The sequence below is a fragment of the Zeugodacus cucurbitae genome, chromosome 4, assembly GCF_028554725.1.
Source record: "Zeugodacus cucurbitae isolate PBARC_wt_2022May chromosome 4, idZeuCucr1.2, whole genome shotgun sequence".
NCBI classification, from domain to species: Eukaryota; Metazoa; Arthropoda; class Insecta; order Diptera; family Tephritidae; genus Zeugodacus; species Zeugodacus cucurbitae.
The window spans coordinates 44,223,076-44,248,341 of NC_071669.1; the positions used below are offsets into that span (position 1 = coordinate 44,223,076).

The 25,266-nt window shown below is 37.4% G+C and overlaps 4 protein-coding genes across 4 annotated transcripts in view; 2 read left to right on the forward strand and 2 right to left on the reverse strand.

Moving 5' to 3' along the window:
- Positions 1-25,266, forward strand: part of LOC128919785 (lysosomal aspartic protease-like) — a 93,394-nt gene that overhangs the window by 11,538 nt on the left and 56,590 nt on the right. The window lies entirely within an intron of this gene.
- On the forward strand, positions 537-2,111 carry LOC128921307 (tigger transposable element-derived protein 1-like). The gene is made up of 2 exons (XM_054228441.1): positions 537-1,047; positions 1,111-2,111. The coding sequence occupies exons 1-2, from the start codon at positions 687-689 to the stop codon at positions 1,800-1,802; spliced, it is 1,053 nt and encodes a 350-aa protein (XP_054084416.1). The 5' UTR covers positions 537-686; the 3' UTR covers positions 1,803-2,111.
- Positions 4,375-5,839, reverse strand: LOC105221116 (lysosomal aspartic protease-like). Its single transcript, XM_011197840.3, has 2 exons — positions 5,680-5,839; positions 4,375-5,582 (listed from the first exon to the last, which is right to left on the reverse strand). Exon 2 carries the CDS (start codon positions 5,576-5,578, stop codon positions 4,454-4,456), a length of 1,125 nt encoding a protein of 374 aa, XP_011196142.2. The 5' UTR covers positions 5,579-5,582; positions 5,680-5,839; the 3' UTR covers positions 4,375-4,453.
- On the reverse strand, positions 11,826-13,259 carry LOC105221114 (lysosomal aspartic protease-like). The gene is made up of 2 exons (XM_011197830.3): positions 13,109-13,259; positions 11,826-13,013 (listed from the first exon to the last, which is right to left on the reverse strand). Exon 2 carries the CDS (start codon positions 13,007-13,009, stop codon positions 11,885-11,887), a length of 1,125 nt encoding a protein of 374 aa, XP_011196132.2. The 5' UTR covers positions 13,010-13,013; positions 13,109-13,259; the 3' UTR covers positions 11,826-11,884.

A 25,266-nucleotide genomic window follows, 5' to 3' on the forward strand; every position in this document is an offset into this window, starting at 1 on the left:
AGATATTATATAGTAAACACTACAGCCTTGGCCAAAAGTATTAGGCACCCCATTAAAATACAAGTATTCTCAAATGTGGCTATCAAAGTTACCACTTCTTTTTGTAAATGTCTTACATGGGTGTTTAACTGTTGATTAAACGAATAAATTTTGTAATATTAAAAGTATTAACAAACAAAAAAAATTAAGCTAAAACAAAAATTGTCATTTTTAACAAATTCATAAAATATTTTTTTATATATTTTTTTTAATGTTATTATCACTAATTCATTGTATTTTTACTGTTTTACTAATAAAACTTCATTATTTAACTTGTTAAAACAAAAAATTCAGTAATTAGTGGGGTGCCTAATACTTTTGGCCAAGGCTGTATATATATATACAGTTGATCTCCTTTTTACACGGTTTTTTTTGCACGGTTTTTTTTACACGGTGTTTTTGTCTACCTCCTAGTTACCCTTTTTACACGGTTTTACTTTTTTTGCACGAGTTTTTCATTTTAGTTATATACTATTTTTGCAATAAAATTAAAATTCTGAATCTATTCGAATATATAAAGATTCATTATTCAAACAAAAGCAACTCTCAATTTTACTTACTTAAAAATACACTGCTGTTATTGGATGTCAAAGTAAAGAATTGATAAAAAAGGTAAATCAAGAAATGTCATAAGAAAACACAGCGACATGGCGTCCAAGCGAAGAAAATTAAATTTAAAGGAAAAAATTAAAATTTTAGATGAATTAAAAGCGGGAGAAAAGATTGCAACAATATCAAAGCGTAGAAATATACACGAAGCAACAATTCGTACCATAAGGAGGAATGAAACAACGATAAGAAAAGTGGTTGCAGCCGCCAGTACTGGGTGCTTTTTAAGTGGGAAAAAAATGCCTAGTCGGACTTATGTGGCAAAGCAAGAAAAGTCTGTGAAAGGTTTTAAAGTAGCAAAGGAGCGTATCACGTTGTTGTTATGCAGCAATGCATCAGGAGACAAAATGTTGAAACCTCTTCTTGTTAACAAAAATCTTAACCCTAGGGCCTTAAAAGGTCAGTTAGAATGTTTTGTTTCAAACACTGATATATATTTTAATTCGCTAATTCGTTCCTCAGGTATTGATAAAACCAAGCTTCCGGTCCATTGGATGGCAAATAAAAATCCTTGGGTCACAGCTTCACTTTTCAAGGACTTGTTCTTAAATCATTTTGTACCTGAAGTCCGAGAGTATCTCCGTTCAAAACAACTTGTTTTCAAAGTTTTACTAGTTATAGACAACACTCCTGGTCATCCAGACATTTCCCATAAAAACGTGAAGATAATGTTTCTACCTCCTAATACGACGTCATTAATACAACCACTCGATCAGGGCATTATTGCTACTTTTAAGCGTTATTATGTGAAGAATTCTTTTCAACACATAATAAACGAAATTGAAACAAATAACGAAATGAACGTAATATCTGCGTGGAAAACATTCGATTTAAAAAACTGCATAGACTGCATTAGTTGCTCTGTAAGAGAAATTACGAAAACCACTTTAAATAGGTGCTGGAAAAACCTGTGGGCGGATGTAGCGGTAATGGATACTGAGAACGAGACATTATCTGAATATGCCGATATTTTCCAAGTATCCCACGCGATCGGAGGAGAAGGATTCCACGATATAACCATCGAAGATATCAATGAACTTTTCGAAAATGTTGTTATTTCCGACGATGAGATTTTGCAAAATTTTGCAGAAAACGATTGTAATGACAACAAAGAGATTGATGAGGATAGCACATTCAAACGCTGCTGGTCTTAGTGCATCTTTGATCCAAAATGGATTAAACATATCGATGGAGTTAGAAAATCATTTCCTCAACTTGGACCCAAACACGGAACGGTCTGCAAGATTCCAGCGCCAATTAAATGAAGCAGTAGAATGCTACCGTGAGCTTTATGAAGAAGTGAAAGAAAAGAAGACTCAGCGATTAATGACTGATTATTTTAAACCATAAACGTATTTTATATTATATTCATTTTGTTAACTTTCCCTGTTTTGTTCGTTCCTTTTAAAAGTAATACATATGTATATAATACCATGAAAATCTATAGTGTTTTAATTGTGTAAGTTCTCACTGTATGAATAGATAGATTCACATATAAAATTAGATATTTTTTACACGTTTATCTTTTTTGCACGATTTTTTTTGTAAATTTGTCCTTATAGAGAGTTTTATATTAAAATCTGTGTTTTTTTGCACGGTTTATTTTTGCACGGATAATTTACTGTCCCAGTTAACCGTGCAAAAAGGAGATCAACTGTATATAATAATTTATAATAATTTATAATTTATGAAACTGAAGAGGCTTAAAATTTTTAATGTTAAATAAAGGTTAATAGGCAGGGTTACCATATGTCGGGATTTCAATGTTTTTCATAAAACAAAAGAATAATTAAATTATTACAATCTGGTCATCCTATAAAAAATATTTAATACAAAATGTAAAATAATAGAAAGATAAACGGAGTTGCCACCTGTTTTATTTTTTTTTATAAAAATGAGTAAATAATAAATTATTACAAACTACTTATCATTTTAACAATTTCGAAAAGCCCTTTTAGTTGAAAATTTTTCGAGGAGGTGCAGTATCAGTACTAATTTTCCCTGCTGGGTAGCTATGACATACATATATTTACATATATGCTTATGCATAAATATTTGCTCGAATCAGTAGCTGTGGGTAATGTATTTACAAGCGTATTCTGAGTACTTAAACCCTTTCAATGTTTGCTGTGCACTGTTTTTCATAAAGATTAATGGCTTTTTGCATAATAATTGCAAATACTACAGTATGCCACTAGCATTAAATTTATATTTTCAGTTGATTTTGGTTGGTAATTCATTCATTGCAGGTAAATTGTTTTCCATTGATAATTTATTATTTTCATTGACTTAAGTCACTTAAAATATTGTGTTGCTGGACTTACCATTTTAATGCCGGGCATTGAAATTGTCGTTACAGTGGGATTACATGCAACATGAAATTCAAAACGATGAATAGGCGCACAACAAAAAAGTGGATTTTAATTTTTGTGTTTTTATGCATATTCTCTGGCTTTCAGGCTGTTTGTGAGGATGCACATGTGTATATGGTTGTTGTTTTTACTTTAAGTCCTAAGCTCTTCTATTGAAGGCCTTCGGTCTTTTCTGTTGGACATGTTATGCCATAACGTTATTTAGAGCATATTTTTGTGGGAGTTATACGATGGAAGTTGAGTATGGATAACCGATTCTACATCAATAGTTTATAGCTCAGTCCCCTAGAATACATATGTCTGAGAAAGAAGCTGCTACCTTCAATACCAAGCCTAAAACCATCGTTTCATTCGTTCTAATACATAATTCTGAAAAGAAGAGAGTCACAAAAACCAAACTATTCAAAAAGTTTTAATAGAAATAAAATCAGTTTAAAATTTAATCTAATTGTCTGACAGCATCATTCAGCTTTACCATAGCTGCGTATAAAATTTTTCAGAAACGTGAGTCTGAATACCTAGAAATCAATACAAACCGGTATATGCAAATAAATATTCAAAATTCTTTTCTGTTTAGAACAACTTTTGCCATTGGCATGCAGACGTCCTAATGCGAAGGCTGTTTGAAAATATAAATAGCACATTAATGAAGATATTTAAAATAGATAACCGCAAATATACATGGCGACCACTTAGCACATACGCAGTAGGGAACTAAAAGCGTTGAATGAATCTTCTGGAAGACACTCTTATCTCTTATAGTATGTTTTCTGTGTAAGGCTACTTTCCAGTTAGAGTCCTATAAAGTTCTTCTTTGACAAGTCCGACTAAAAACTACAACGAAATCCTTCAAAGCAGGTATTCCAGATATGCTAAAATATTCTGATACTTCAATTCAAATAGGGAATATATCGTTAGAACTCCTTAAGTCCACCAAACATAATTCCAATTAAATTCAAAATATCGGCTTAAAAAATCTCTTATATCGGGTCTATGGATCTCTTTTGACCGAAAATCACAAATAATTCTAATTGAATTCAATAATTCAAATAATCGCTTGTGAATTTTCGTTCCCAAATTGTAACTCCCGTGCTATGGTCAGGTGTGCTATTAAATGCAAATAAACCGTTTTATTATAATGTCCGTTATAGTTCTGCGGCCAGTTTAATTTCACAATGACTGCCGCAAATGGAATTGTAATTGTTGACTATGGCACGAGAGATCAAACGACGTTATGCCTTCAAAATATTATTGAGACAATTTGGTTTAGAATTAAATTTGCTTAAATACTGAAATAGAGGCGCAGTTGATAAGTAGAGAGTAATCACTACTTTGCCATTTCAAATGTACACAATTTGGTTCAAAATTAAAGCATTTAAATCGTTTTATTAAAAACAAAAAATATCATCTTGTAACTTAATTATCGATTGAGTTTAAGCGACTGGAGCGAAACCGATGCGGTTGTTGCCCATATCGAATTCTGTGTAGTAAAGACCGATGAAGATATCACCCAAGATCCAGAAATCAGTACCCATGTAGCTGATGGCTGGTGAGCAGAGTCCCTCAGATTCGACAACGTATTGCGAGGCTGGGATGGTGAAGGTTGTGCCACCAATGACGAATTCCATATCGGGAAGGCTGCTGACGGATGAGCAATCAATGTATCCATCACCATCGGGATCCACGATGTTCATGTAGGTAATGTAGCCGTAGTATGGGGCAACAATGAGAGAGGTGCCAGTATCGGCGATGGCTTGGCAACCACCAGAGCACAAAGGTTGACCACCAATGCTACCGCTGTCCACACCGAATTGCCAGTAGCCTTGTTCAGAGATTGGCACGTACGTAAGTTGACCTTTGTAGAGGCTGGAGTCAGAACCACCCAAAATCATTTCACCACCATTCACTGAGGTACCAGCACGTGTCAAGTAGAAGGAGAACAAGTTCTTGCTGATCAAACCCTGAGACCACATGTTGTAGAAAGGTGGCACAACGTTGTCATTGGAAATCGATTGGAAAGCCATACCCATAAGACCATCGAAACCGGAGTTAACGAAGCTGGTACCGGGTTCTTGCATAGCTTCAGCGAATACTTGGTCCTTAATGGTGAGTCCTGCTACCCTGACGGTATCCTGAGACAAGTAACCAGACAAACTGCCGGAACCGTATTGGATGGAGAAGCTCTCGCCATTGGCTACATAGGTGCTGGAAGCGCTGGAGTCATATTTGGCGTGGTTTTGGCAAGCTTGGTTGCTGCTGGGGCAAGAGGATGATGGGATCCACAAGTTGGAGGAACCAGAATCGAAGAGCACCAAGAATTCCTGTGGTGGTGTACCGATGGTGATCTTGCCATAGTAAGACATATCGAATTGATCTTGCAATTGCTCAGTGGCACCTCGTGGAGTGGCCACATTGTATTTGGCGCGCAAGTAGGCGGTTTCAGCCTTCACAGATGCATGTGTCTTGCAGTAGTTGGGGTTCTTGATCATGGGTACGCGAACCATGTTGGCCGAAGCCAAGGCGGCGCAAATGGTGAAGAATACGAAGAACTTGAACATTTTTCTGTTGGGCGAGAACAAACAAAAAAAGTTAATTTAAAATGTCCTTATAAATTGGGATTATGATATTCACCAATTAAAGCAGTAATTCAGTAACTTACCGTTAGATTTTTATTAATGTCGTATAACACCAAACGATGATATACAACTGTGTCGGTTATGTTGCAGCTCATCGCTTTTATAGTCGAGTTAAGCTGTATCATCGGAGCTCCACGCTATTATCAGCTGGCTTGTCATTGTTCATGATTAATTAGAATTTGATTGTTTTTGTTTTGCTTCTCAGTCAGGTATAACTGATATCATCATTTTTTGTCTTATCAACTAAATGCTTCAAAGTTTTAGCAATTTGGCGATTTTTACTGCTGAACCGTTCAATGACCTTATCGCTTTTAAGTGAGGAGGCTCTGATAGGAGTCTATTTAATTACAAAAAATGCTTTAGACACATTAAGGTTTGGTTTGTTGCAAAACGCAGACGCTGTTTCGCTAATTTATTCTACGATAAGAATACATGTAAAGCGAAATGAAATTAGCAGTGGATAGCAAAGACTGGCAAATATATCGTTGGCTGGTTTATACCTGAGACAAATCGTTTCGGCCTTGAGCAATCTGCAGTACGATTTTTATACTCTCGCAACAAATGTTGCTAAAGAGAGTATTCTAGTTTTGTTCACATAACGGTTGTTTGTAACACCCAAAACTAAACGAGTTAGATATATATACCAAAGTGATCAGGGTGAAGAGTGGAGTTCAAATACGAATGTCTGTCTGTCCGTCCGTCCGTCCGTCCGTCTGTGCAAGCTGTAACTTGAGTAAAAATTAAGATATCTTGATGAAACTTGGCACACTTATTTCTTGGCACCATAGGAAGGTTGCTTTCGAAAATGAGCAAAATCGGACGAAATGAGATGCCACGCCCACAAAATGGCGAAAACCGAAAACACATAAAGTGCCATAACTAAGCCATAAATAAAGCTATGGAAATATGAAGGGGCATATTTGGATGTAATTTTTTTGGGGAAGTGGGCGTGGCCCCGCCTCCTACTAAGTTTTTTGTACATATCTCGCAAACCAATAGAGCTATATAAACCAAACTTTCTGCAGTCATTTTTTTAGCAACTTCCTAATACAGTCCAAAAATGAAAGAAATCGGATAATAACCACGCCCACCTCCCAAAAGTTTGGTTGAAAATTACTAAAAGTGGGTTAACTCACTAAAGAAAAACGTCAGAAACACAAAATTTCACATAGGAAATGGCAGATGAAAGCTGCACTCAGATTTTTTTACAAAATGGAAAATGGGCGTGGCGTCGCCCACTTATGGGTCAAAAACCATATCTCAGGAACTACTCGACCGGTTTCAATGAAACTTGGTTTGTAATAGTTTCCTTACATCCCAATGATATGTTGTGAAAATAGGCCAAATCGCTTCACAATCACGCCTACTTCCTATATACCAAATCTATGTAGACGATCTGAATCGTTTACATTACAATAAATAAAGTAAGCACTAGTGAAGATATCGGTGCAGAACTTTGCACAAATACTATGTTAATAGTGTGGCAGCCCCATTCTAAAATCGCCGAAATCGGACCATAGGTTTTTAAGGCCCCAGATATCGAACACGAGGACCTCGGTGCTTCTAACCTAATATTATGGTTTCCAACTTTCAATGGACTTTATACAATATATATGACGAATATGTGGGTCAAATTGTGTATTATATAATATAAATAAAGTTAAATAAATAAATTGCGAGAGTATAAAATGTTCGGCCACACCCGAACTTAGCCCTTCCTTACTTGTTGTAAATTAGTTTTATATTACCTCATGACGGATATATTTACCTTGTTTGAGTTTGTAATTACAGTTCAAGTAGACGTGAGTTCGAAATTTAATTGCAGTGAATATTATTCCTTGCATAACTGTAAAGCAAAGACTTCTTATAGCATTATTAGTCAAACGACAGGTGGGATTTCATATATGGCTCTATTAGTATGGTCTTGTGCTTGTGGATTAATTTGTTTGTACATTGGTCTAATATATTGATGTACTGTATGGAAAAATATTGTTGTTATTAACTCCCTCAAATAGTGTCTTACACTTATAAAATCTATGACGATCACATGTTGTTGTTGTTGTTGTCCAGCCCTGCTGGAACGGAAAACATAATTCTAGTTGTCATCGGGCAAAAGTCTATTAGTTATCCAACGGGAGGCCCAGAAAACATGATCTTTCAATGGAGTCGGACCAAAGGGAAAGGGTGAGTTGGGTTCGTTGGGCATGCAAAGAGGTGACTAGCATCATGCGCGGACTCATTGCATGCGTGACATGTATTCTGTATGTCGGGGTTCAGTCTGGATAAGTAAGAGTCCAGAACGAATGCTACCAATGTCAAGCACGAAGTTGCGCAAGGCTCACTCTGGTTTCACATGACAACTCGAGCTCTTCATCTGCTATGGATGGTGGATGGAGACCAGATCTTGTGGAGTGATCAAAGGAGGGTTTCGAATAATGAATTCAGATTTTGGCCTACCGGAATTTCTACGATCTAGTCGTGAGTATATGTGTGTAAGAAATTGAAGTTATTTATTGTCAAATTCAAACATCACCTGTATGGTTTACAAACGGTGTAGAAGGCGTTGCTATTAGAGTCTGACCCAACATCGTCCTTCTAATTCATTCGCATGTCACTTAAATCTTTTAATATTATTGCATGACATTGGAGATTTCATGGAGGAGTGTCAAATATTGTTATGAGGATGCATTTCCTACCATGGTATATGTGCGATATATCGAATTGAGTAGACAATTACAACAGCTACCTATTTATGTATTGATTAAGACAATGACCCAAAGCACACATCAAAACTGGTAAAACAATGGTTCTCAGATGACTACCGGACGCCGGATCTAAATTCGATTGGGAACTCGTAGATTGAGGTGTAAAACAGCAACTGGTAAATGAAGGCCACATGCCAAAAATTGATTGAATGTATGTCTCGTCGATGTCGGGCTGTTATACTAACAACTAAATACTGAATAAACAATAATTTTTGTAGCTGAGCCAATGAAATATTATTTCAATATGAATAGAATTATTTAATTATTAGATAGTAGTTCCTTAGCTATTTTCAATAATGCAAATTTACTTAGAAATATATCTATATATAGTTAAACTTCCCTAACTCGAATCACCATAATTCAGGAAAAAACTTCGAGCTAGAGAATGTTCCGAATTACGGAAGATAATTTGTATGAAATGTGACTTCTATTGCCAATTCAAGAGTTCGAGTTATGGAGAAATTCCAGTGATAGAAGTTCAAGTTGTGGAAGTTCAACTGCACTTGTTGTCTTTGAAAGTGTATGCCATTTCACAATATGTCTGTTTTTTCACATGACTGTATATGTAAATAGATGGACAAATAAGTGAATATATTCTTGAATACTTAATTAATTTGCGATGTTACTTGTTTCTTTATATGTTATGTTATATCAGTTTACTAAATAAATTTGTTCATGAATGAATTAAAGAATCAGCATTGGCCAAAAATTGGGTATCGGTCAGACACTAGTTATTATTTTCTTGATTTTTTATTTCACATCTAGAGACCTAATTAAGTTTTAAAGTTAAGTTTTTACAGCGATACTTTGTTCACAGTCTTATCTTCAAGTCCCAATAATCTAATAAATTACACTTAATATAATATAATTGTTTACTTAAGTTGATATGCTCTCAATATTCTCCTCTTTGTGATTTATTCACACTTCGTCATAGTGTGAGTTACGCAATCAATAATTAAGTGTTTTGGAGTTTCTGCCACCAAGTAGTTGTATTTGAAAACAACCCACAGTTTAATACTTTTCATTAGTCAGCGATGTGTTCAAAAATTGACATGAATTGTAAAATTTAAAATTTGACGAGTTTGGAGAGTTTCAGATGCATTCATTGTTTACTTTGCCAGTAGCTGTCGCAAAGGTTAAATGTGTTTTTATGAACACCGTTTTTGCGTTGAACTTCGATTGTTAAGAGTTCCCAATTCGTTGTTTGATCGTGAATTCTGGTCCAAAAACATTACTTTAATGATTCTTGACCTCGTCTTTATGTCCAGGTACTAATTTATATTTTTATTATAATGGACGGACTAGCTATATACATACTTACTGCAACCCGAATTAATACAAATTTTCTGTACCGTTATGTGAATTTTAACGCATAAATTTATATGCAATTTCTATAGCAAATATACCAGAGTTTCGCATTAAAGTATGCGATAATTGGCACTGCTGTTAATATGAGCAGACATCTTATAACTAACCTAATATCTCTATTATGAACCGATGGACTTCCTTAGAATTTTATTAACAACTAAATAAGGTACCCGCTTGCCTATTGATAGAAGCAAAATGGGCCACATGCATAAAAACGAGTAAAAGCGCTGAGTTGAGGCATGTGAGCAATTGCTCGTAAGTCGAGTTCGATCAAACAGCAACAGCTTTTGCTCAATTTCGTATGCATAAAAATGAGTTCAAACCAATTGCAATTACTTGAGCAAAGGGAGATCAAACATCTAATGTTATAGAAGTGCAAACGTGTCGTCAAGTGAAAGTGAAGTAGAAGTAGGATCAAATAATAATAATAAAATAGAAACTTATGACATTTCTAAATTTTTAGTAGAAAAACTAAAACAAAATAAATATTTGCTAGAAAAAAGTCAATTACCAAGCATTAAAAATAAAATAAACATACACTAGAAACATGTGTAAAAGAAATTGAGCAAAAATTGACGATTCAGATTGACTTCACAGTTCTGGTTATAGGAAGTAGGCGTTGTTATGAACCGATTTGGCCTATTTTCACAACATATTATTGGGATGGCTGGAATATATTATGAACCGAATTTCATTGAAATTGGTGGATTAGTTTCTGTCGTATGGGTTTGTGGGAGGAGCCAATTTGAACTTTTGTATTCCAATTTGAGTGCAGCTTTTATGTACCATCTTTATAACGAAATTTCAGGTTTCTGGGGTTTTTCCTTACTTTTCCTTTCCTATTAAAGCATTTTTAGTAGTTTTCAACATAACCTTTGCATGGGAGGTGGGCGTGGTTATAATCCGATTAAATAAAATGGTTTTAGAGAGTTTGGTTGATATAGCTTTTGTATGTAGTTTACGAGATATGTACAAAAATTACATCCAAATATGCCCCTTTACAGCGCGATCCTTTGTACCTAATTTTTCATAGCTTTCATAGCTTATTTTATGGCTTAGTTATGGCACTTTATGCCTTTTCGGGTTCCGCCATTTTGTGGACGAAATCAATCTTCATATAGTGCCAAAAAACACGTCTACTAATTTCAGGAAGATATGTGACTATTTTTACTCAAGTTGCAGTTTGCGCGGACGGACAGACAGACAGATATCCGGATTTGAACATTACTATGCAATTTTGAGGTTATACCATTTTGGAATCCAGGATCTGCACAAAATATTAAATATAGTCAAATGTTATCAATGTTACTGAGGGCATCACTAAGTGTTTCTTCTGACTTCTCAAAAAAATAATAAGCCAACCAACAGATGCTAGTGTCATCAAACCTATGTATTTATCATTTTATTATTAATTATATAATAAAAAAAAATTAATAATTAAGAATACAAACCTATATAATTTTTTATCCTCACTTGTTAAATTTGTTTTACGCTGTTGATAACATTTAATATTTCTTTGTGGCACAAAATATTCAGCCATGATTCCTTTTTAGTGTACGCGAGTCAACTATAAGGCAGCCTCAACAAAATTTGAGCAAGAGCTCACAAAAGAAAGCAAAAGCTTGTTTTTATGCATATGAAAATGAGCACTAGCTCATCTAACTTCGTTCATACTGAGCACGATGAGATCAAACGGAATCAGCGAGTAAAAGCAAACACATCAAATTTTATTATGCATACGACAAGCACCTTTTAATCAAAAAATCGAGTCCGAGCTCAAGCTCACGTTTTATGCATGAGGCCCAATGGCTAACTCTGCGGAATAATTTCTGCCTATGTGTATTTTTCCTTGGCTACCTCAGAACTAAATGTGCCAAGTATCATTATCTGGACTAAATCCTGATATGTTTCAAACATTTTTTCAAGTTTAAGGCATAATTATAGTTTTTCAAAGAATATATTTGGAGCTTCGACAATTGTATATTTGCTGATAAATAAGTCTAAACTACTGCATTATAAATAAAGAAAATAGTTCATTTCAAGGATTACACTCAAATTTATTAACAATTTGTAAATTTTTCTAAGTCGAAGTCACTTATGCGACTGGAGCAAAACCAATGCGGTTATTGCCCATATCGAATTCGGTGTAGTAAAGACCGATGAAGATGTCACCCAAGATCCAGAAGTCTGTGCCCATGTAGCTAATAGCCGGTGAGCATTGTCCCTCAGATTCCAGAATGTATTGCGAGGCTGGAATGGTGAATGTTTTTCCGCCAATGACCAATTCGATATCGGGAAGACTGCTGATGGACGAGCAATCAACATAGCCATCACCATCGGGATCCACGATGTTCATGTAGGTAATATAGCCGTAGTATGGAGCAACAATGAGAGAGGTGCCAGTATCAGCGATGGCTTGGCAACCACCAGAGCACAAAACTTGACCACCCATGCTACCGCTGTCCACACCGAATTGCCAGTAGCCTTGTTGAGAGATGGGTACGTAGGTGAGTTCACCTTTGTAGAGGCTGGAGTCAGAGCCACCCAAAATCATTTCACCACCTTGAGAGGAAGTTCCAGCACGAGCCAAGTAGAAAGAGAACAAGTTCTTGCTGATCAAACCTTGAGACCACATGTTGTAGAAAGGTGGCACAACGTTGTCATTGGAAATCGATTGGAAAGCCATACCCATAAGACCGTCGAAATTTGAGTCAACAAAGCTATCACCAGGTTCCAACATAGCTTCAGCAAAAACTTGGTTCTTAATGGTAAGTCCAGCTACTCTGACGGTATCCTGTGACAAGAAACCAGACAAACTTCCGGAACCATATTGGATGGAGAAGCTCTCGCCATTGGCTACATAGGTGCTGGAAGCGCTGGAGTCATATTTAGCATGGTTTTGGCAGGCCTCGTTGCTGGTAGGGCAGGTCGACGATGGGATCCACAAGTTGGAGGAACCAGAATCGAACAGTACCAAAAAGTCCTGTGCTGGAGTACCAATGGTAATCTTACCGTAATATTGCAAATTCAAGTAATTATTCAATGGTTCAGTGACGCCTCGTGGTGCGGCCACATTGTACTTTCCGCGCAAGTAGGCGACTTCAGTCTTCACGGATTCACGTGTTTTGCTGTAGTTCGGGTTCCTGTAGATGGGCACACGCACCATATTGGCCGAGGCCAAGGCGGCACAAATGGTGAAGAATACGAAGAACTTGAACATTTTGCTATTTAAGGGAAAAATAAAAGTAAAAACCCATAAGAATATGTGCTTGTTGAGGATTTCAACTCAAAAATTTTTAAGTTCTTAGTATCTTCTTACCTTTAGCGTTTTTGGTAATGTCGTATAGCACCACTGGTGGTATACAACTATATCGTGGATTTTTCAGTTCAACGCTTTTATAGTCCATTTTGTGTCCTATCTTTCTCCGATAATCGCAAGCGGCTAATTAAATATGCGTTTCATTTATTAAGATGAGGCGTGACTGCACTTTTTAAATGAAATTTGGTTCGAGTGTTTTTAATAATCTATTTTGACACTTGCAATAAAGCAAGAAAGAATGTTAGCAATCACTTATTTGACGGCTCTTGAAATTTTTTGCGAAAAACTGCGCTTTTACAACTGCGCATTTCAGTCAATCGCACGTGTCTAGACTTTACCCTATCGTTAAGCAGGTTGAGATTCACTAGGGTCTAATAATATATATGGATTTATTTTTGAACCTCTAGAAGTATTTGAGAAATGTTTTTCGATTGCTTTAATATAATTATAATAACTATTTGCCAAAAAAGATGAAACACAGTAAAGCTGAGAAAGATTTAACATAATTTAGGGCGAAAGTTAGCTTTTGAAAGATGCCTTTCAGCAAATCGGTCAATCGGTTTTGTTGAGAGCAACACCTATTATTTGTATCTGTTGATGTCATCAGTTATCTTTCTGATTGGTGAAATACTATTATATTATATTTTGTTTTTCCCCTCGCACATATTTAAATATAGTTATACATATATTCATATAGTCATATGAAGCCCTCGGCAAATTCTCTTCGAACATAATCTAATATATATACTATATACATATGAAGATAGATAATATTTAATAACAAAAATTTCAATCACTTATAAAGGCATGTAGTATATATGAGTTTGGGAATTTCATTCACATTTATATATTTACTAGCAGACCCGGCCACACGATTTTGTGGCTAAGGTATACATTAAATTAGTAAATCTTTCAATGCATAGAAAAAATTCTTACGCATAAAGACGAAAACGTTATAGCCGATCTGATATTATTGCCGATATTATTGTAGATCTGTGTTAAGCGTAAATCATTATAATTTGTAAAACTTTGATTTTTTAATCGTATATTGGAGAAAGTAACAAATGACCAAATTTCATAGTTGGCTTTATCTTGGATTTTGTGACGATATTGATTACCTTCTTCACAGCCAGTATTGTTCTTTTGGAAAGTTTGATGTTGATTTATGTTACGCAGCATGATGACAACTCACACTACTTTTAATTGCAAGTGAGTGGGGATAGTCCAGCAATTAAAATTTAACGAAATTCTAAATTTTCGCATTAAGATCAAAGAGATCCTTGTTTTTTTACCACCAATATAGGTCATTCAATCAGCCATTTATGTTTATTATATTATGATTTCATGTCAGGAAAAACACGATGAATAAGCTCCTCTTTCGGGGCCATGAAGTGACAGAAACCCGTTAAAAATGTTCTTAATCCATCGAGGTGTCAACTGCGTCGCTACCATTTTCAACTATTTCTACAATCGCAGTATGATATTGTTGGAAAAACACTCGTATGTTATTTGTTAATTGACGATTCTTTATTTGTCACCACAAATTAAATGATTTTGGGCATGTGATTAGTTTGTCAGCAACACTTGATCCAGGAATAGTCTGGCGAAAATCACCTGCCAACAGAATCATGGCTTCACCAAAAATATTTTCGTTGTCACGTAGATCTTTTAAAGTCCTGTGCAGTACCTCCAGCGACTTGAATATCTGGAAAATCTTCTTTATAGCTCTTTTTTTGGCGATTTTGCAGACTGGTGTTTCGTTGATTTGCAATTTAGGAGTAATTTCAAGGCCGAATTGCCGTTTGTCTGCCTACTAACAGGTGCCAAGTTGCCCCTATTCCCATTATAACTGGGCATTGGAAATGAGTGAAATTGGTTCAGGAATTATCTCAACCCTCATGTACTATATATGCTGATTTTCGTTATTCTATTAGACTTTTTTTCAAATTGTGTGTAATAAAATTACATCAATAAATTGCGTAAGTATAAAATGTTCGGTTGCCTTTCCCTACTTGTCACAAATTGTTTTGGGCTAAATACCATAAATATTTCAAAACTAAAATTAGCCAGATCGGTTTGGCCCTTCTCGACTTTTTTCAAGACTAACGACAGAAATTGTTTGTATGGGTGATTAGAAAATTGAAAAAATTTTTCTAATTTTTCTCTCCGTAAGAACCATCCCGGTACCTCTAAAAACATTCTAAACAAAGAGTTAGCGAAATCGGTTCAGCGGTTCTCGAGTTATGCGCTTAGCAACACATTTTGCGATTCATTTTTATATTATAGATAATGACGTCTCGAGGTACTTGAGAATTGTGAAAAATTTATTTTCGGTTTATTCAAGATGTTTACTGTGAAAACTAATGATGATTGATAATGATACGCGGCCTTTTAAATCACTCTACTTCTGGTTCATAGAGTATACGAGTTTTATATATATTTACCTGTATCATTTTCAGGGTTTAATAACATGAGAACCTGCTAAACATGCAGTTTTGAGTTTTTATTTAAAGATTTTCCTTGATTGAAGATTTTTACCTACAATTCAATGGTTGGGGGATTTGGCAGGATTATTACTCAGAGGGTTGTGAACTCAAATTGATATGTTCAGTAAAAATATATCCATTAATTTTGCATCAAATTTTTAAAATATGCACCGTTTTGTTTGATAACTTATTGACATTTTGGTGATATTTTCATAATCCCACGCTCATTGAAACCACTTTCTATTTTGGCAAAACATTGGGATACCCGATTTTTACAAGCAAAATTATTCGCCATTGGACAGGTAGTAATCACCTATTGCCAGGTGCAGATTATAAATTGGATGCATAAGAAACCCAAACACGCTCCCGGAACTTTTCGAACTTCACTATCGAAGAACACAACTTATTTCATACTGCTCGTTTCTGGACAATTGCTTCCTTCAGACGGTGTAATTGTTGGCAGTAGAGGTTTCAATTAAGATCCTGGCTGTAAGTTAGCATTTCATAGTCGATGATTACCTGGGAATCCTAGCAAACACATAGCAAAACTTTCCTGATCATCTATCCTGGATTGTTCAGCGTTTGCGTCGGCTCACTGCGATTCACCGACAAATGTTTTCGCTTGACATTGTCATTTGTGTCATTGACTTGTCATCTTCAGTAACCAACCACTTCAGAGATTAATCGATTTTATTGCGATTTAGCAGCGATTCACAGATGGAAATTCGATTCAAGGGAATATTTACGTGAAGTTGGGCAACACCCAACAACAAAATGGCACATCTAGTGCTAATTGGGCTACCTGGGCAACACCCATATATCGAGCTTAATTTTGTACCCAGCTTTATTTAAATGCTTTTAAAAAGGCCTTGACCTTCCAGAGCGTGACAAATATTTGACATAAAAAATCAAAATATTTTGTTTTAATCCCTATTTAAATTCGTCCTAGACCTTGTGGCCTTTTATTTGCGGTAGATAAATTGCTGTAATAAGGATATTTTAAGTTGTCATATGTTCATCTAGCAAAGCTTTCTCCGTCTCTGTTTCCTCTCTACTATAGTATTGTTTATAAAAATCCAAGGGTGTGAGGGAAACTTAATTACCTATCGCTGAATATGTTTATCTAACAGATTATCATTGTATTTCATTTTATTTCATTTAGTCTTCGAATAAATCAATTGAAACTATTATTATATTTTCAAGTGGGTTATAGGGAAAGAGAGATTGGTCACTTTATCTGAAGATGTGTGATATACGCAACATTTATGTGAAATTTCACATGAGTTTCTTTCTCAATGGCGGAGATATCACACAAAAAATTGGTGAATGTAAATTTCTACCAAGTTTTGTTGACGTTCAAAATATTTGCAACCGCACAAGATTCGACAACGATGATGTTCTGTGACATATTTGGTTCAAATCTATCTTTACATAGTACCAAATTCTACAAAGTACTAAGTATATAAAGTTCCAACATAATTTTACAATACTGTAGTTTTCCGAAATAACGAATATTCGTTTTAACGAAAACCGTTTATAGCGAACAAGCAAATTTGTTACATTGACTACCTTAAATAACGAACATCGGAGATTTGTAAGTACTCAAGAAAAAATCAAATAATATATATATATATATATATATATATATGGCGTAGGAACCGCTTTAAGCGATTATAGCCGAATCCACCAGAGCGCGCCACTCATTCCTCCTTTTTGCTTTTTGGCGCCAACTGGAAACACCAAGTGAAGCCAGGTCAAGTGAGCGACTATAGAGTTTGATTTTGGTTCGTCGAGAGAGGACTTTACTTTTCAATTGCCTACTCAGTCCAAAGTAGCACCTGTTGGCAAGAGTGATTCTGCGTTGGATTTCAAGGCTGACATTGTTGGTGTTGTTAATGCTGGTTCCCAGATAAACGAAATTATCTACAACTTCAAAGTTATGACTGTCAACAGTGACGTGGGAGCCAAGACGCGAGTGCGCTGACTGTTTGTTTGATGACAGGAGAAATTTCGTCTTGTCCTCATTCACCACCAGACCCATACGCTTCGCTTCTTTATCTAGTCTGGAAAACGCAGAACAAACGGCGCGGTTGTTGCTTCCGATGATATCAATATCATCGGCGTACGCCAGGAGCTGTACACTCTTGTAGAAGATTGTACCCTCTCTATTTAGTTCTGCAGCTCGTATTATTTTTTCCAGCAATAGATTGAAGAAGTCGCACGATAGTGAGTCACCCTGTCTGAAGCCTCGTTTGGTATCGAACGGCTCGGAGAGGTCATTCCCGATCCTGACGGAGCTTTTGGTGTTGCTCAACGTCAGTTTACATAGCCGTATTAGTTTCGCAGGGATACCAAATTCAGACATCGCGGCATAAAGGCAGCTCCTTTTCGTGCTATCGAAGGCAGCTTTAAAATCGATAAAAAGATGGTGAGTATCGATTCTTCTCTCTCGGGTTTTTTCCAAGATTTGGCGCATGGTGAATATCTGGTCAGTTGTCGATTTTCCAGGTCTAAAGCCACACTGATAAGGTCCAATGAGTTCGTTGACGGTGGGCTTTAGTCTTTCACACAATACGCTCGACAAAACCTTATATGCGATATTTAGGAGGCTGATCCCACGGTAATTGGCGAAGATTGTGGGATCTCCCTTCTTATGGATTGGGCAGAGCACACTAAGATTCCAATCGTCAGGCATGCTTTCTTCCGACCATATTCTGCAAAGAAGCTGATGCATGCACCTTATCAGTTCCTCGCCGCCGTATTTGAATAGCTCGGCCGGTAATCTATCGGTCCCCGCCGATTTGTTGTTCTTCAAGCGGGTAATTGCTATTCGAATTTCTTCATGGTCGGGTAATGGAACATCTATTCCATCGTCATCGATTGGGGAATCGGGTTCGCCATCTCCTGGTGTTGTACTTTCACTGCCATTGAGCAGGTCGGAGAAGTGTTCCCTCCATAATCCCAGTATGCTCTGGACATCCGTTACCAGATTACCTCCTCGGTCCCTACATGATAATGCTCCGGTCTTGAAACCTTCTTGTCATCATGTCGGCCAGCTTTTCAAGCTTTTCATACTCACGCATTTCGGCCTCTTTCTTTTTACGTCTGCAAATGCGTCTCGCTTCCCTTTTCAGTTCTCGATATCTATCCCACCCCGAACGTGTTGTGGTCGATCGCAACGGTGCGAGGTAGGCAGTATGTTTTCTCTCCACTGCGGAACGGCAATTCTCATCGTACCAACTGGTTTTTTGGCGTTGCCGGAGACCAATTGTTTCGGCTGCAGCGGTATGCAATGAGTTTGAGATGCCGTTCCACAGCTCCCTTATATCGAGATGCTGATGAGTGCTCTCAGAGAGCTCAGATCAGTACCAAATAGTAGAATAAGAGTCAGAATTGGTCCATTTCGGAAGAATTTAGCTGATTTATATTGTTTTGTTATGGTTTTTAATTTTTTAACTAATAATTAATAAAACAATTTATTAAACTGCAATTTACAGATGTTTAACTAATTTTTCTTGAAAAACATACCTCTAAGTGAGTAGTCGAATTAACGAAAAATCAATTTAACGAACAGGCCTGACAATTAATGTGTTCGTTATTTCGGAAAACTACTGTATTTACTCATGTAAATAATCGGTTTCATGGTCTGAAGTACGGATATCTCGAGGTGGCTAAAGACTTATTTGTCTTTGAGTGGTTGTCAATATCCATACATAATATAAATTTTGGTATAAGGCTACATAAAGTCGAATATACTCGCGCTGGTAGCCTTTCACAATCGGTGCGCAAATATATAGTACAAAATGTCTTCTTCTTCTTCTTGACTGGCGTAGATACCGCTTACGCGGTTATAGCCGAGTCCAAAACAGCGCTCCACGTATCCCTCCTGGCAGTTTGGCGCCAATTGGTTATACCAAGCGAAGCCAGGTCCCTCTCCACCTGGTCCTTCCATCGGAGTGGAGGTCTCCCTCTTCCTTGGCTCCCACCAGCGGGTACTGCATCGAATACTTTCAGAGCTGGAGCACTTTCATCCATTCGAACAACATGGCCTAGCCAGCGTAGCCACTGTTTTTTTATTCGCTGGACTATGTCTATGTCGTCGAATAACACATACAGCTCATCGTTCCATCGTCTGCGGTATTCGCCGTTGCCAATGTTTAGAGGACCAAAAATCTTGCGCAAAACCTTTCTCTCGAAAACCCCAAGAGTCGTCTCATCAGATGTTGACATCGTCCACGCTTCTGCACCGTAAAGTAGGACGGGAATGATGAGGGACTTGTAGAGTTTGGTTTTTGTTCGTCGAGATAGGACTTTACTTTTCAATTGCCTACTTAGTCCATAGTAGCACCTGTTGGCAAGAGTGATTCTGCGTTGGATTTCCAGGCTGACATTGTTAATGCTGTTAATGCTGGTTCCCAGGTAGACGAAATTATCTACAACTTCAAAGTTATGACTGTCAACAGTGACGTGGGAGCCAAGACGCGAATGCGCTGACTGTTTGTTTGATGTCAGGAGATATTTCGTCTTGTCCTCGTTCACCACCAGACCCATACGCTTCGCTTCCTTATCCAGTCTGGAAAAAGCAGAACTAACGGCGCGGGTGTTGTTTCCAATGATATCGATATCATCGGCGTACGCCAGTAGCTGTACACTCTTGTAGAAGATTATACCTTCTCTATTTAGCTCTGCAGCTCGTATTATTTTTTCCAGCATCAAGTTAAAGAAGTCGCACGATAGCGAGTCACCTTGTCTGAAACCTCGTTTGGTATCGAACGGCTCGGAGAGGTCCTTCCCGATCCTGATGGAGCTTTTGGTGATGCTCAACGTCAACTTACATAGCCGTATTAGTTTCGCAGGGATACCAAATTCAGACATCGCAGCATAAAGGCAGCTCCTTTTCGTGCTATCGAAGGCAGCTTTAAAATCGATAAAAAGATGGTGAGTATCGATTCTTCTCTCTCGGGTTTTTTCCAAGATTTGGCGCATGGTGAATCTCTGGTCCATTGTAGATTTTCCAGGTCTAAAGCCACACTGATAAGGTCCAATCAGTTTGTTAACGGTGGGCTTTAGTCTTTCACACAGTACGCTCGATAGAACCTTATATGCGATATTGAGGAGACTTATACCACGGTAATTGGCGCAAATTGTGGGGTGTCCCTTTTTGTGTATTGGGCAGAGTACACTGAGATTCCAATCGTCGGGCATGCTTTCTTCCGACCATATTCTGCAAAGAAGCTGATGCAAGCACCTTATCAGCTCTTCGCCGCCGTATTTGAATAGCTCGGCCGGTAATCCATCGGCCCCCGCCGCATTATTGTTCTTCAAGCGGGTAATTGCTATTCGAATTTCTTCACGGTCGGGCAATGGAACATCTGCTCCATCATCGTCGATTGGGGAATCGGGTTCGCCATCTCCTGGTGTTGTACTTTCACTGCCATTGAGCAGGCTGGAGAAGTGTTCCCTCCACAAACTCAGTGTACTCTGGTCATCAATAACTAGTTCACCTCTGGGGGTCCTACAGGAGTGTGCTCCGGTCTTGAAACTTTCAGTTAGTCGCCGGTTTTCGAGCATTACCCCTGTCGGCCAGCTTGTCAAGCTCTTCATACACACGCATTTCGGCCTCTTTCTGTTTTTGTCTGCAAATGCGTCTCGCTTCCCTCTTCAGCTCTCGGTATCTTTCCCATCCCGCCCGTGTTGCGGTCGATTGCAACATTGCGAGGGAGGCAGTCTGTTTTCGCTCCACTGCGATACGACAATCCTCATCATACCAGCTGTTTTTTTGGCTTTTCCGAAAACCAATGGTTTCGGTTGCAGCTGTACGTAGGGAGTTTGATATGCCGTCCCACAGCTCCCTTATACCGAGATGCTGATGAGTGCTCTCAGAGAGCAGGAATGCAAGTCGTGTAGAAAATCGTTCGGCTGTCGGACCAAGATAGTGGTCCGAGTCGATGTTGGGACCACGAAGCGTGCGCACATCAGAAACACTGGAGACATGTCGTCCATCTATCACAACATGATCGATCTGGTTGCGAGTGATTCGATCCGGGGACAGCCAAGTAGCTTGATGGATTTTCTTATGCTGGAATCTAGTACTACAGACGACCATATTTCGGGCCCCGGCGAAGTCGATCAGCCTCAAACCGTTTGATGATGTTTCGTCATGGAGGCTGAATTTTCCGACTGTTGTGCCAAAGACACCTTCTTTACCCACCATAGCGTTGAAATCGCCAAGCACGATTTTGACATCGTGGCGGGGGCAGCGCTCATAGGTACGTTCTAGGCGCTCATAGAAGGTATCTTTGATCACTTCGTCCTTTTCTTCCGTCGGGACGTGGGCGCAAACCTCGGTTTGATGCGGATTGTGGCTAAACGTTCATCCACCGGAGTGAATGCCAGGACTAGACGACGGAGTCTCTCTCCCACCACGAATCCCACACCGAATTTGCGCTCCTTTATATGGCCGCTGTAGTAGATGTCACAAGGACCCACCTTCTTCCGTCCTTGTCCCGTCCATCGCACTTCTTGGACGGCGGTGATGTCAGCCTTTACTCTTACGAGGACATCAACCAGCTGGGCAGAGGCACCTTCCCAATTAAGGGTCCGGACGTTCCAGGTGCATGCCCTTGAATCGTAGTCCTTTAAACGTTTGCAGTGGTCGTCATCAAAATTGGGGTCTCTCATCCGAGGCTGTTTTGTTATTTTCATTGGGGGGGTGTTTTTATGTGGTGGGTCCCAAACCCTACGCACAACCGCTCGCCTCCAAACGGATGTCTGTTGGCTACCCAGAGGATACTTGGTCTAAGACCGGAAGTCGTGAGCTGCTTGAGCCACATGTAAAAGAATCGTTCCTGGCCACTCCCAAGTGAATGACAGTCAGAAACTTTCCTCACTTACGTGAACTTCTACATATGACTCCATCCTCCAAAGTGTCTTACACATGCTAAATATGAATCAAATCAAAAACCTATATAAGCGATATTAGCGTGTAGATTATTATGTGACACGCTTGAAATGTATTTACGGTGACGTCAAAAGCAAATAAATGTGCTCATTTTTAGTACTTCAGAAACCTAATAAAATCCTCTTAGAAATTAAACCTAAACCGATAAGAAAAGATAAAGAATAAAATCTACAATGTTCCACTACATTTTTGATGAATGCAACAACAAAGTTTATCACGTGGACAACCATAGCCGATCCTAAATATTGACAAAGTCACTCACTGCACCCTCTGTACTCTCTTAATTGGCTAGATCATAGATTGTACTTGCAATAAATAGAAGATACTATAAATATTATAATAATAAAAGTTGATTGCATCATATTAACTAACTCCGTTGACAAATTGTAAATTACTCAAACTGAACAAGATTTAACATAATTTTCGGCGAACGAAAGAAAGCTTTTTGAAGACGCTTTTTTGCAAATCAGTCCATTGTTTTGGGTGAAAATCGTTTTGGAAAGAGTTGGCGCTTTTAATTGTATTTGATGATGACATCAATAATATTCACTGTGTGTTTAAATTTTAAATTTAACTCTTTTCTTTTTTCCCACGAGCTTGTCTGAAGAAACATATCACTGAAGTAGCCCTCGCCTACTTAACATATACATACATTTAATCTAATTTGTTTACACATTTTCGTACGAATGTAGATAATATTCAATAACATAAATATCAATCAATAACAACAACATCTAGTATGACTTTGCAAATTTTGTTGGAAAGTTCGCCTGTACTGTTTCATGGAAAGATATCAATTGTTAATGATAAATTAACATTTATGTAGATAATGACGTCTTGAGTTACTTGAAAATACAAAATTTTTTTTTCAAGTTATTGAAGATGTTTACAATAAAAAACTTACGTAATGTAATGAAGAGGAGATTATTTTCTAATTTGCACTCTACGGTTGGTGCATTGTTCCTGAGAACGCTCTAAAAAGACAGTCAGATGTTGATATTATTCGAAATAGTGATATTGATCGAAGCTAACTACCAACAATCTAATGACCGTAGCTGAGTTATTTCAGTATAGATCATATCTTTAGGTGAATTTAAAGTCCAATTCCTTCGTGCTGTAGTCACGTACCACAAATATTTGATAACTCATTGCAGGGAGACAATTTTCTACACAGTGCTTATTTGGTAGAATCTTATGTGACACCATTTATGGTGACGTCATAACAAATAAGTGTTCACACTTTTAGTACTTCAGAATCATAAACATATTTTCAGAAGAATTTAGAGGCATTCACAATATATTGAAGTATTCTTTCTAGCAAATGATGTATGTCCCTCTCAAAGATATAAATATATCAGTACAGACTAAGCGGCTTTCACTTATGTACATGCATACAATAATATTTAAGACAGTTCCGTTTGACAGGTATGCTAATCAAATGTCTTATGATAAGACAAAGCTAAGGCTTTATATCTGGCGTTGAAGTGGTGGCACATTCATTTTAAATGGGATTTCGAATATAAAAAGACGCATTTAATGATGAACAATTTCATATCTGAAATTATTTGAAACAAATACATATGTATAGTATATATTTATTTTTTAACTCGGACATCATTTTGCACAAGACATAATGGTTTTCTTCACATGGTTGTGTTCATGGATGGCTGGATGTACGTGGCTTCGGCCACTTTTGGGCAGAAACTACTCGTCCAATTTCAACAAAATTTGGTTGGAATTCCATCAGCATAATTCGAAAATTGATTCACAACCACGCCTACTTTCCATATACTATAATTTTGAAGCCCATCTGAATCGTTTATTTCACAATATGTAAAATAAGCACTGGTGATGATATCGGAACAGAAGTTTGCACAGATATTGCGTTTCTAAAGTTAAATCACCTAAATCTCCAAAATCGAATTATAACACTTCAAGCCCCAGATATCAAACATGAGGACATCGGCGCTTGTGACCTATTTTTTACCAAAAATCTACTGAAATCTCCCAGCTATTGTAAAGAAATTCAAGAGAGATATGTTTTTTCTACTAATGTGCCTCTGTGCTAAAATTTGGCAAAATCGGGTCAATACTTCCAGTAGCCCCATATACCTAATATACTGATTTTGGAACTAACTTAAATATCGGTCAATATGTGAGATATCTAAGTGAACATACATATAATCTAAAAAATGTTGGTTGGTGAAAATGAGTAAAAAGTATCTTCCAGCGTCCACAATATACATCTCATTATTCTAGTCGACTTTTTGCCGATTATATTGGTCGAGTTGTGTGGTATTTTAATAAAATTACATAAATATTTTGCAATACATTACATTAAGAAAATGTTCGTTTGCACCCGAACTTAGCCCTTCCTTACTTGTGTTTTATTATTATTAATGAAAATTGCAATATCATCGCATTGTCCAAAACTCACGTAGTTAGAATTTTAGCATTTGAACAATCGCAAGTGTCTTGAGATTCACGTATATTGATATCGAATTATAATATATGTATACTCTTTCCTCAGACGCTCAAAGCACCAGAAATAACGACGTTCGATTGACAATGGGGGAAATCGTGACATAACCATCCACCCAAAATCTTGCATAAAATGCTAAACTGTGACTTGCATTAAGTACGTAGGGAACATACTCGTATTTAGTGAGGGCCTGAGCCTGATACGATGGCGACCCGATGAGTTCTTAATC

Excerpts from the sequence above, each read along its gene's own strand:
- LOC128921307 (XM_054228441.1), top strand. The coding sequence starts at position 687 with ATGGCGTCCAAGCGAAGAAAATTAAATTTAAAGGAAAAAATTAAAATT. Across the intron at positions 1,048-1,110 it reads TAACCCTAGGGCCTTAAAAG|GTATTGATAAAACCAAGCTT; the intron begins GTCAGTTAGAAT and ends TTCGTTCCTCAG.
- LOC105221116 (XM_011197840.3), bottom strand. The coding sequence starts at position 5,578 with ATGTTCAAGTTCTTCGTATTCTTCACCATTTGCGCCGCCTTGGCTTCG.
- LOC105221114 (XM_011197830.3), bottom strand. The coding sequence starts at position 13,009 with ATGTTCAAGTTCTTCGTATTCTTCACCATTTGTGCCGCCTTGGCCTCG.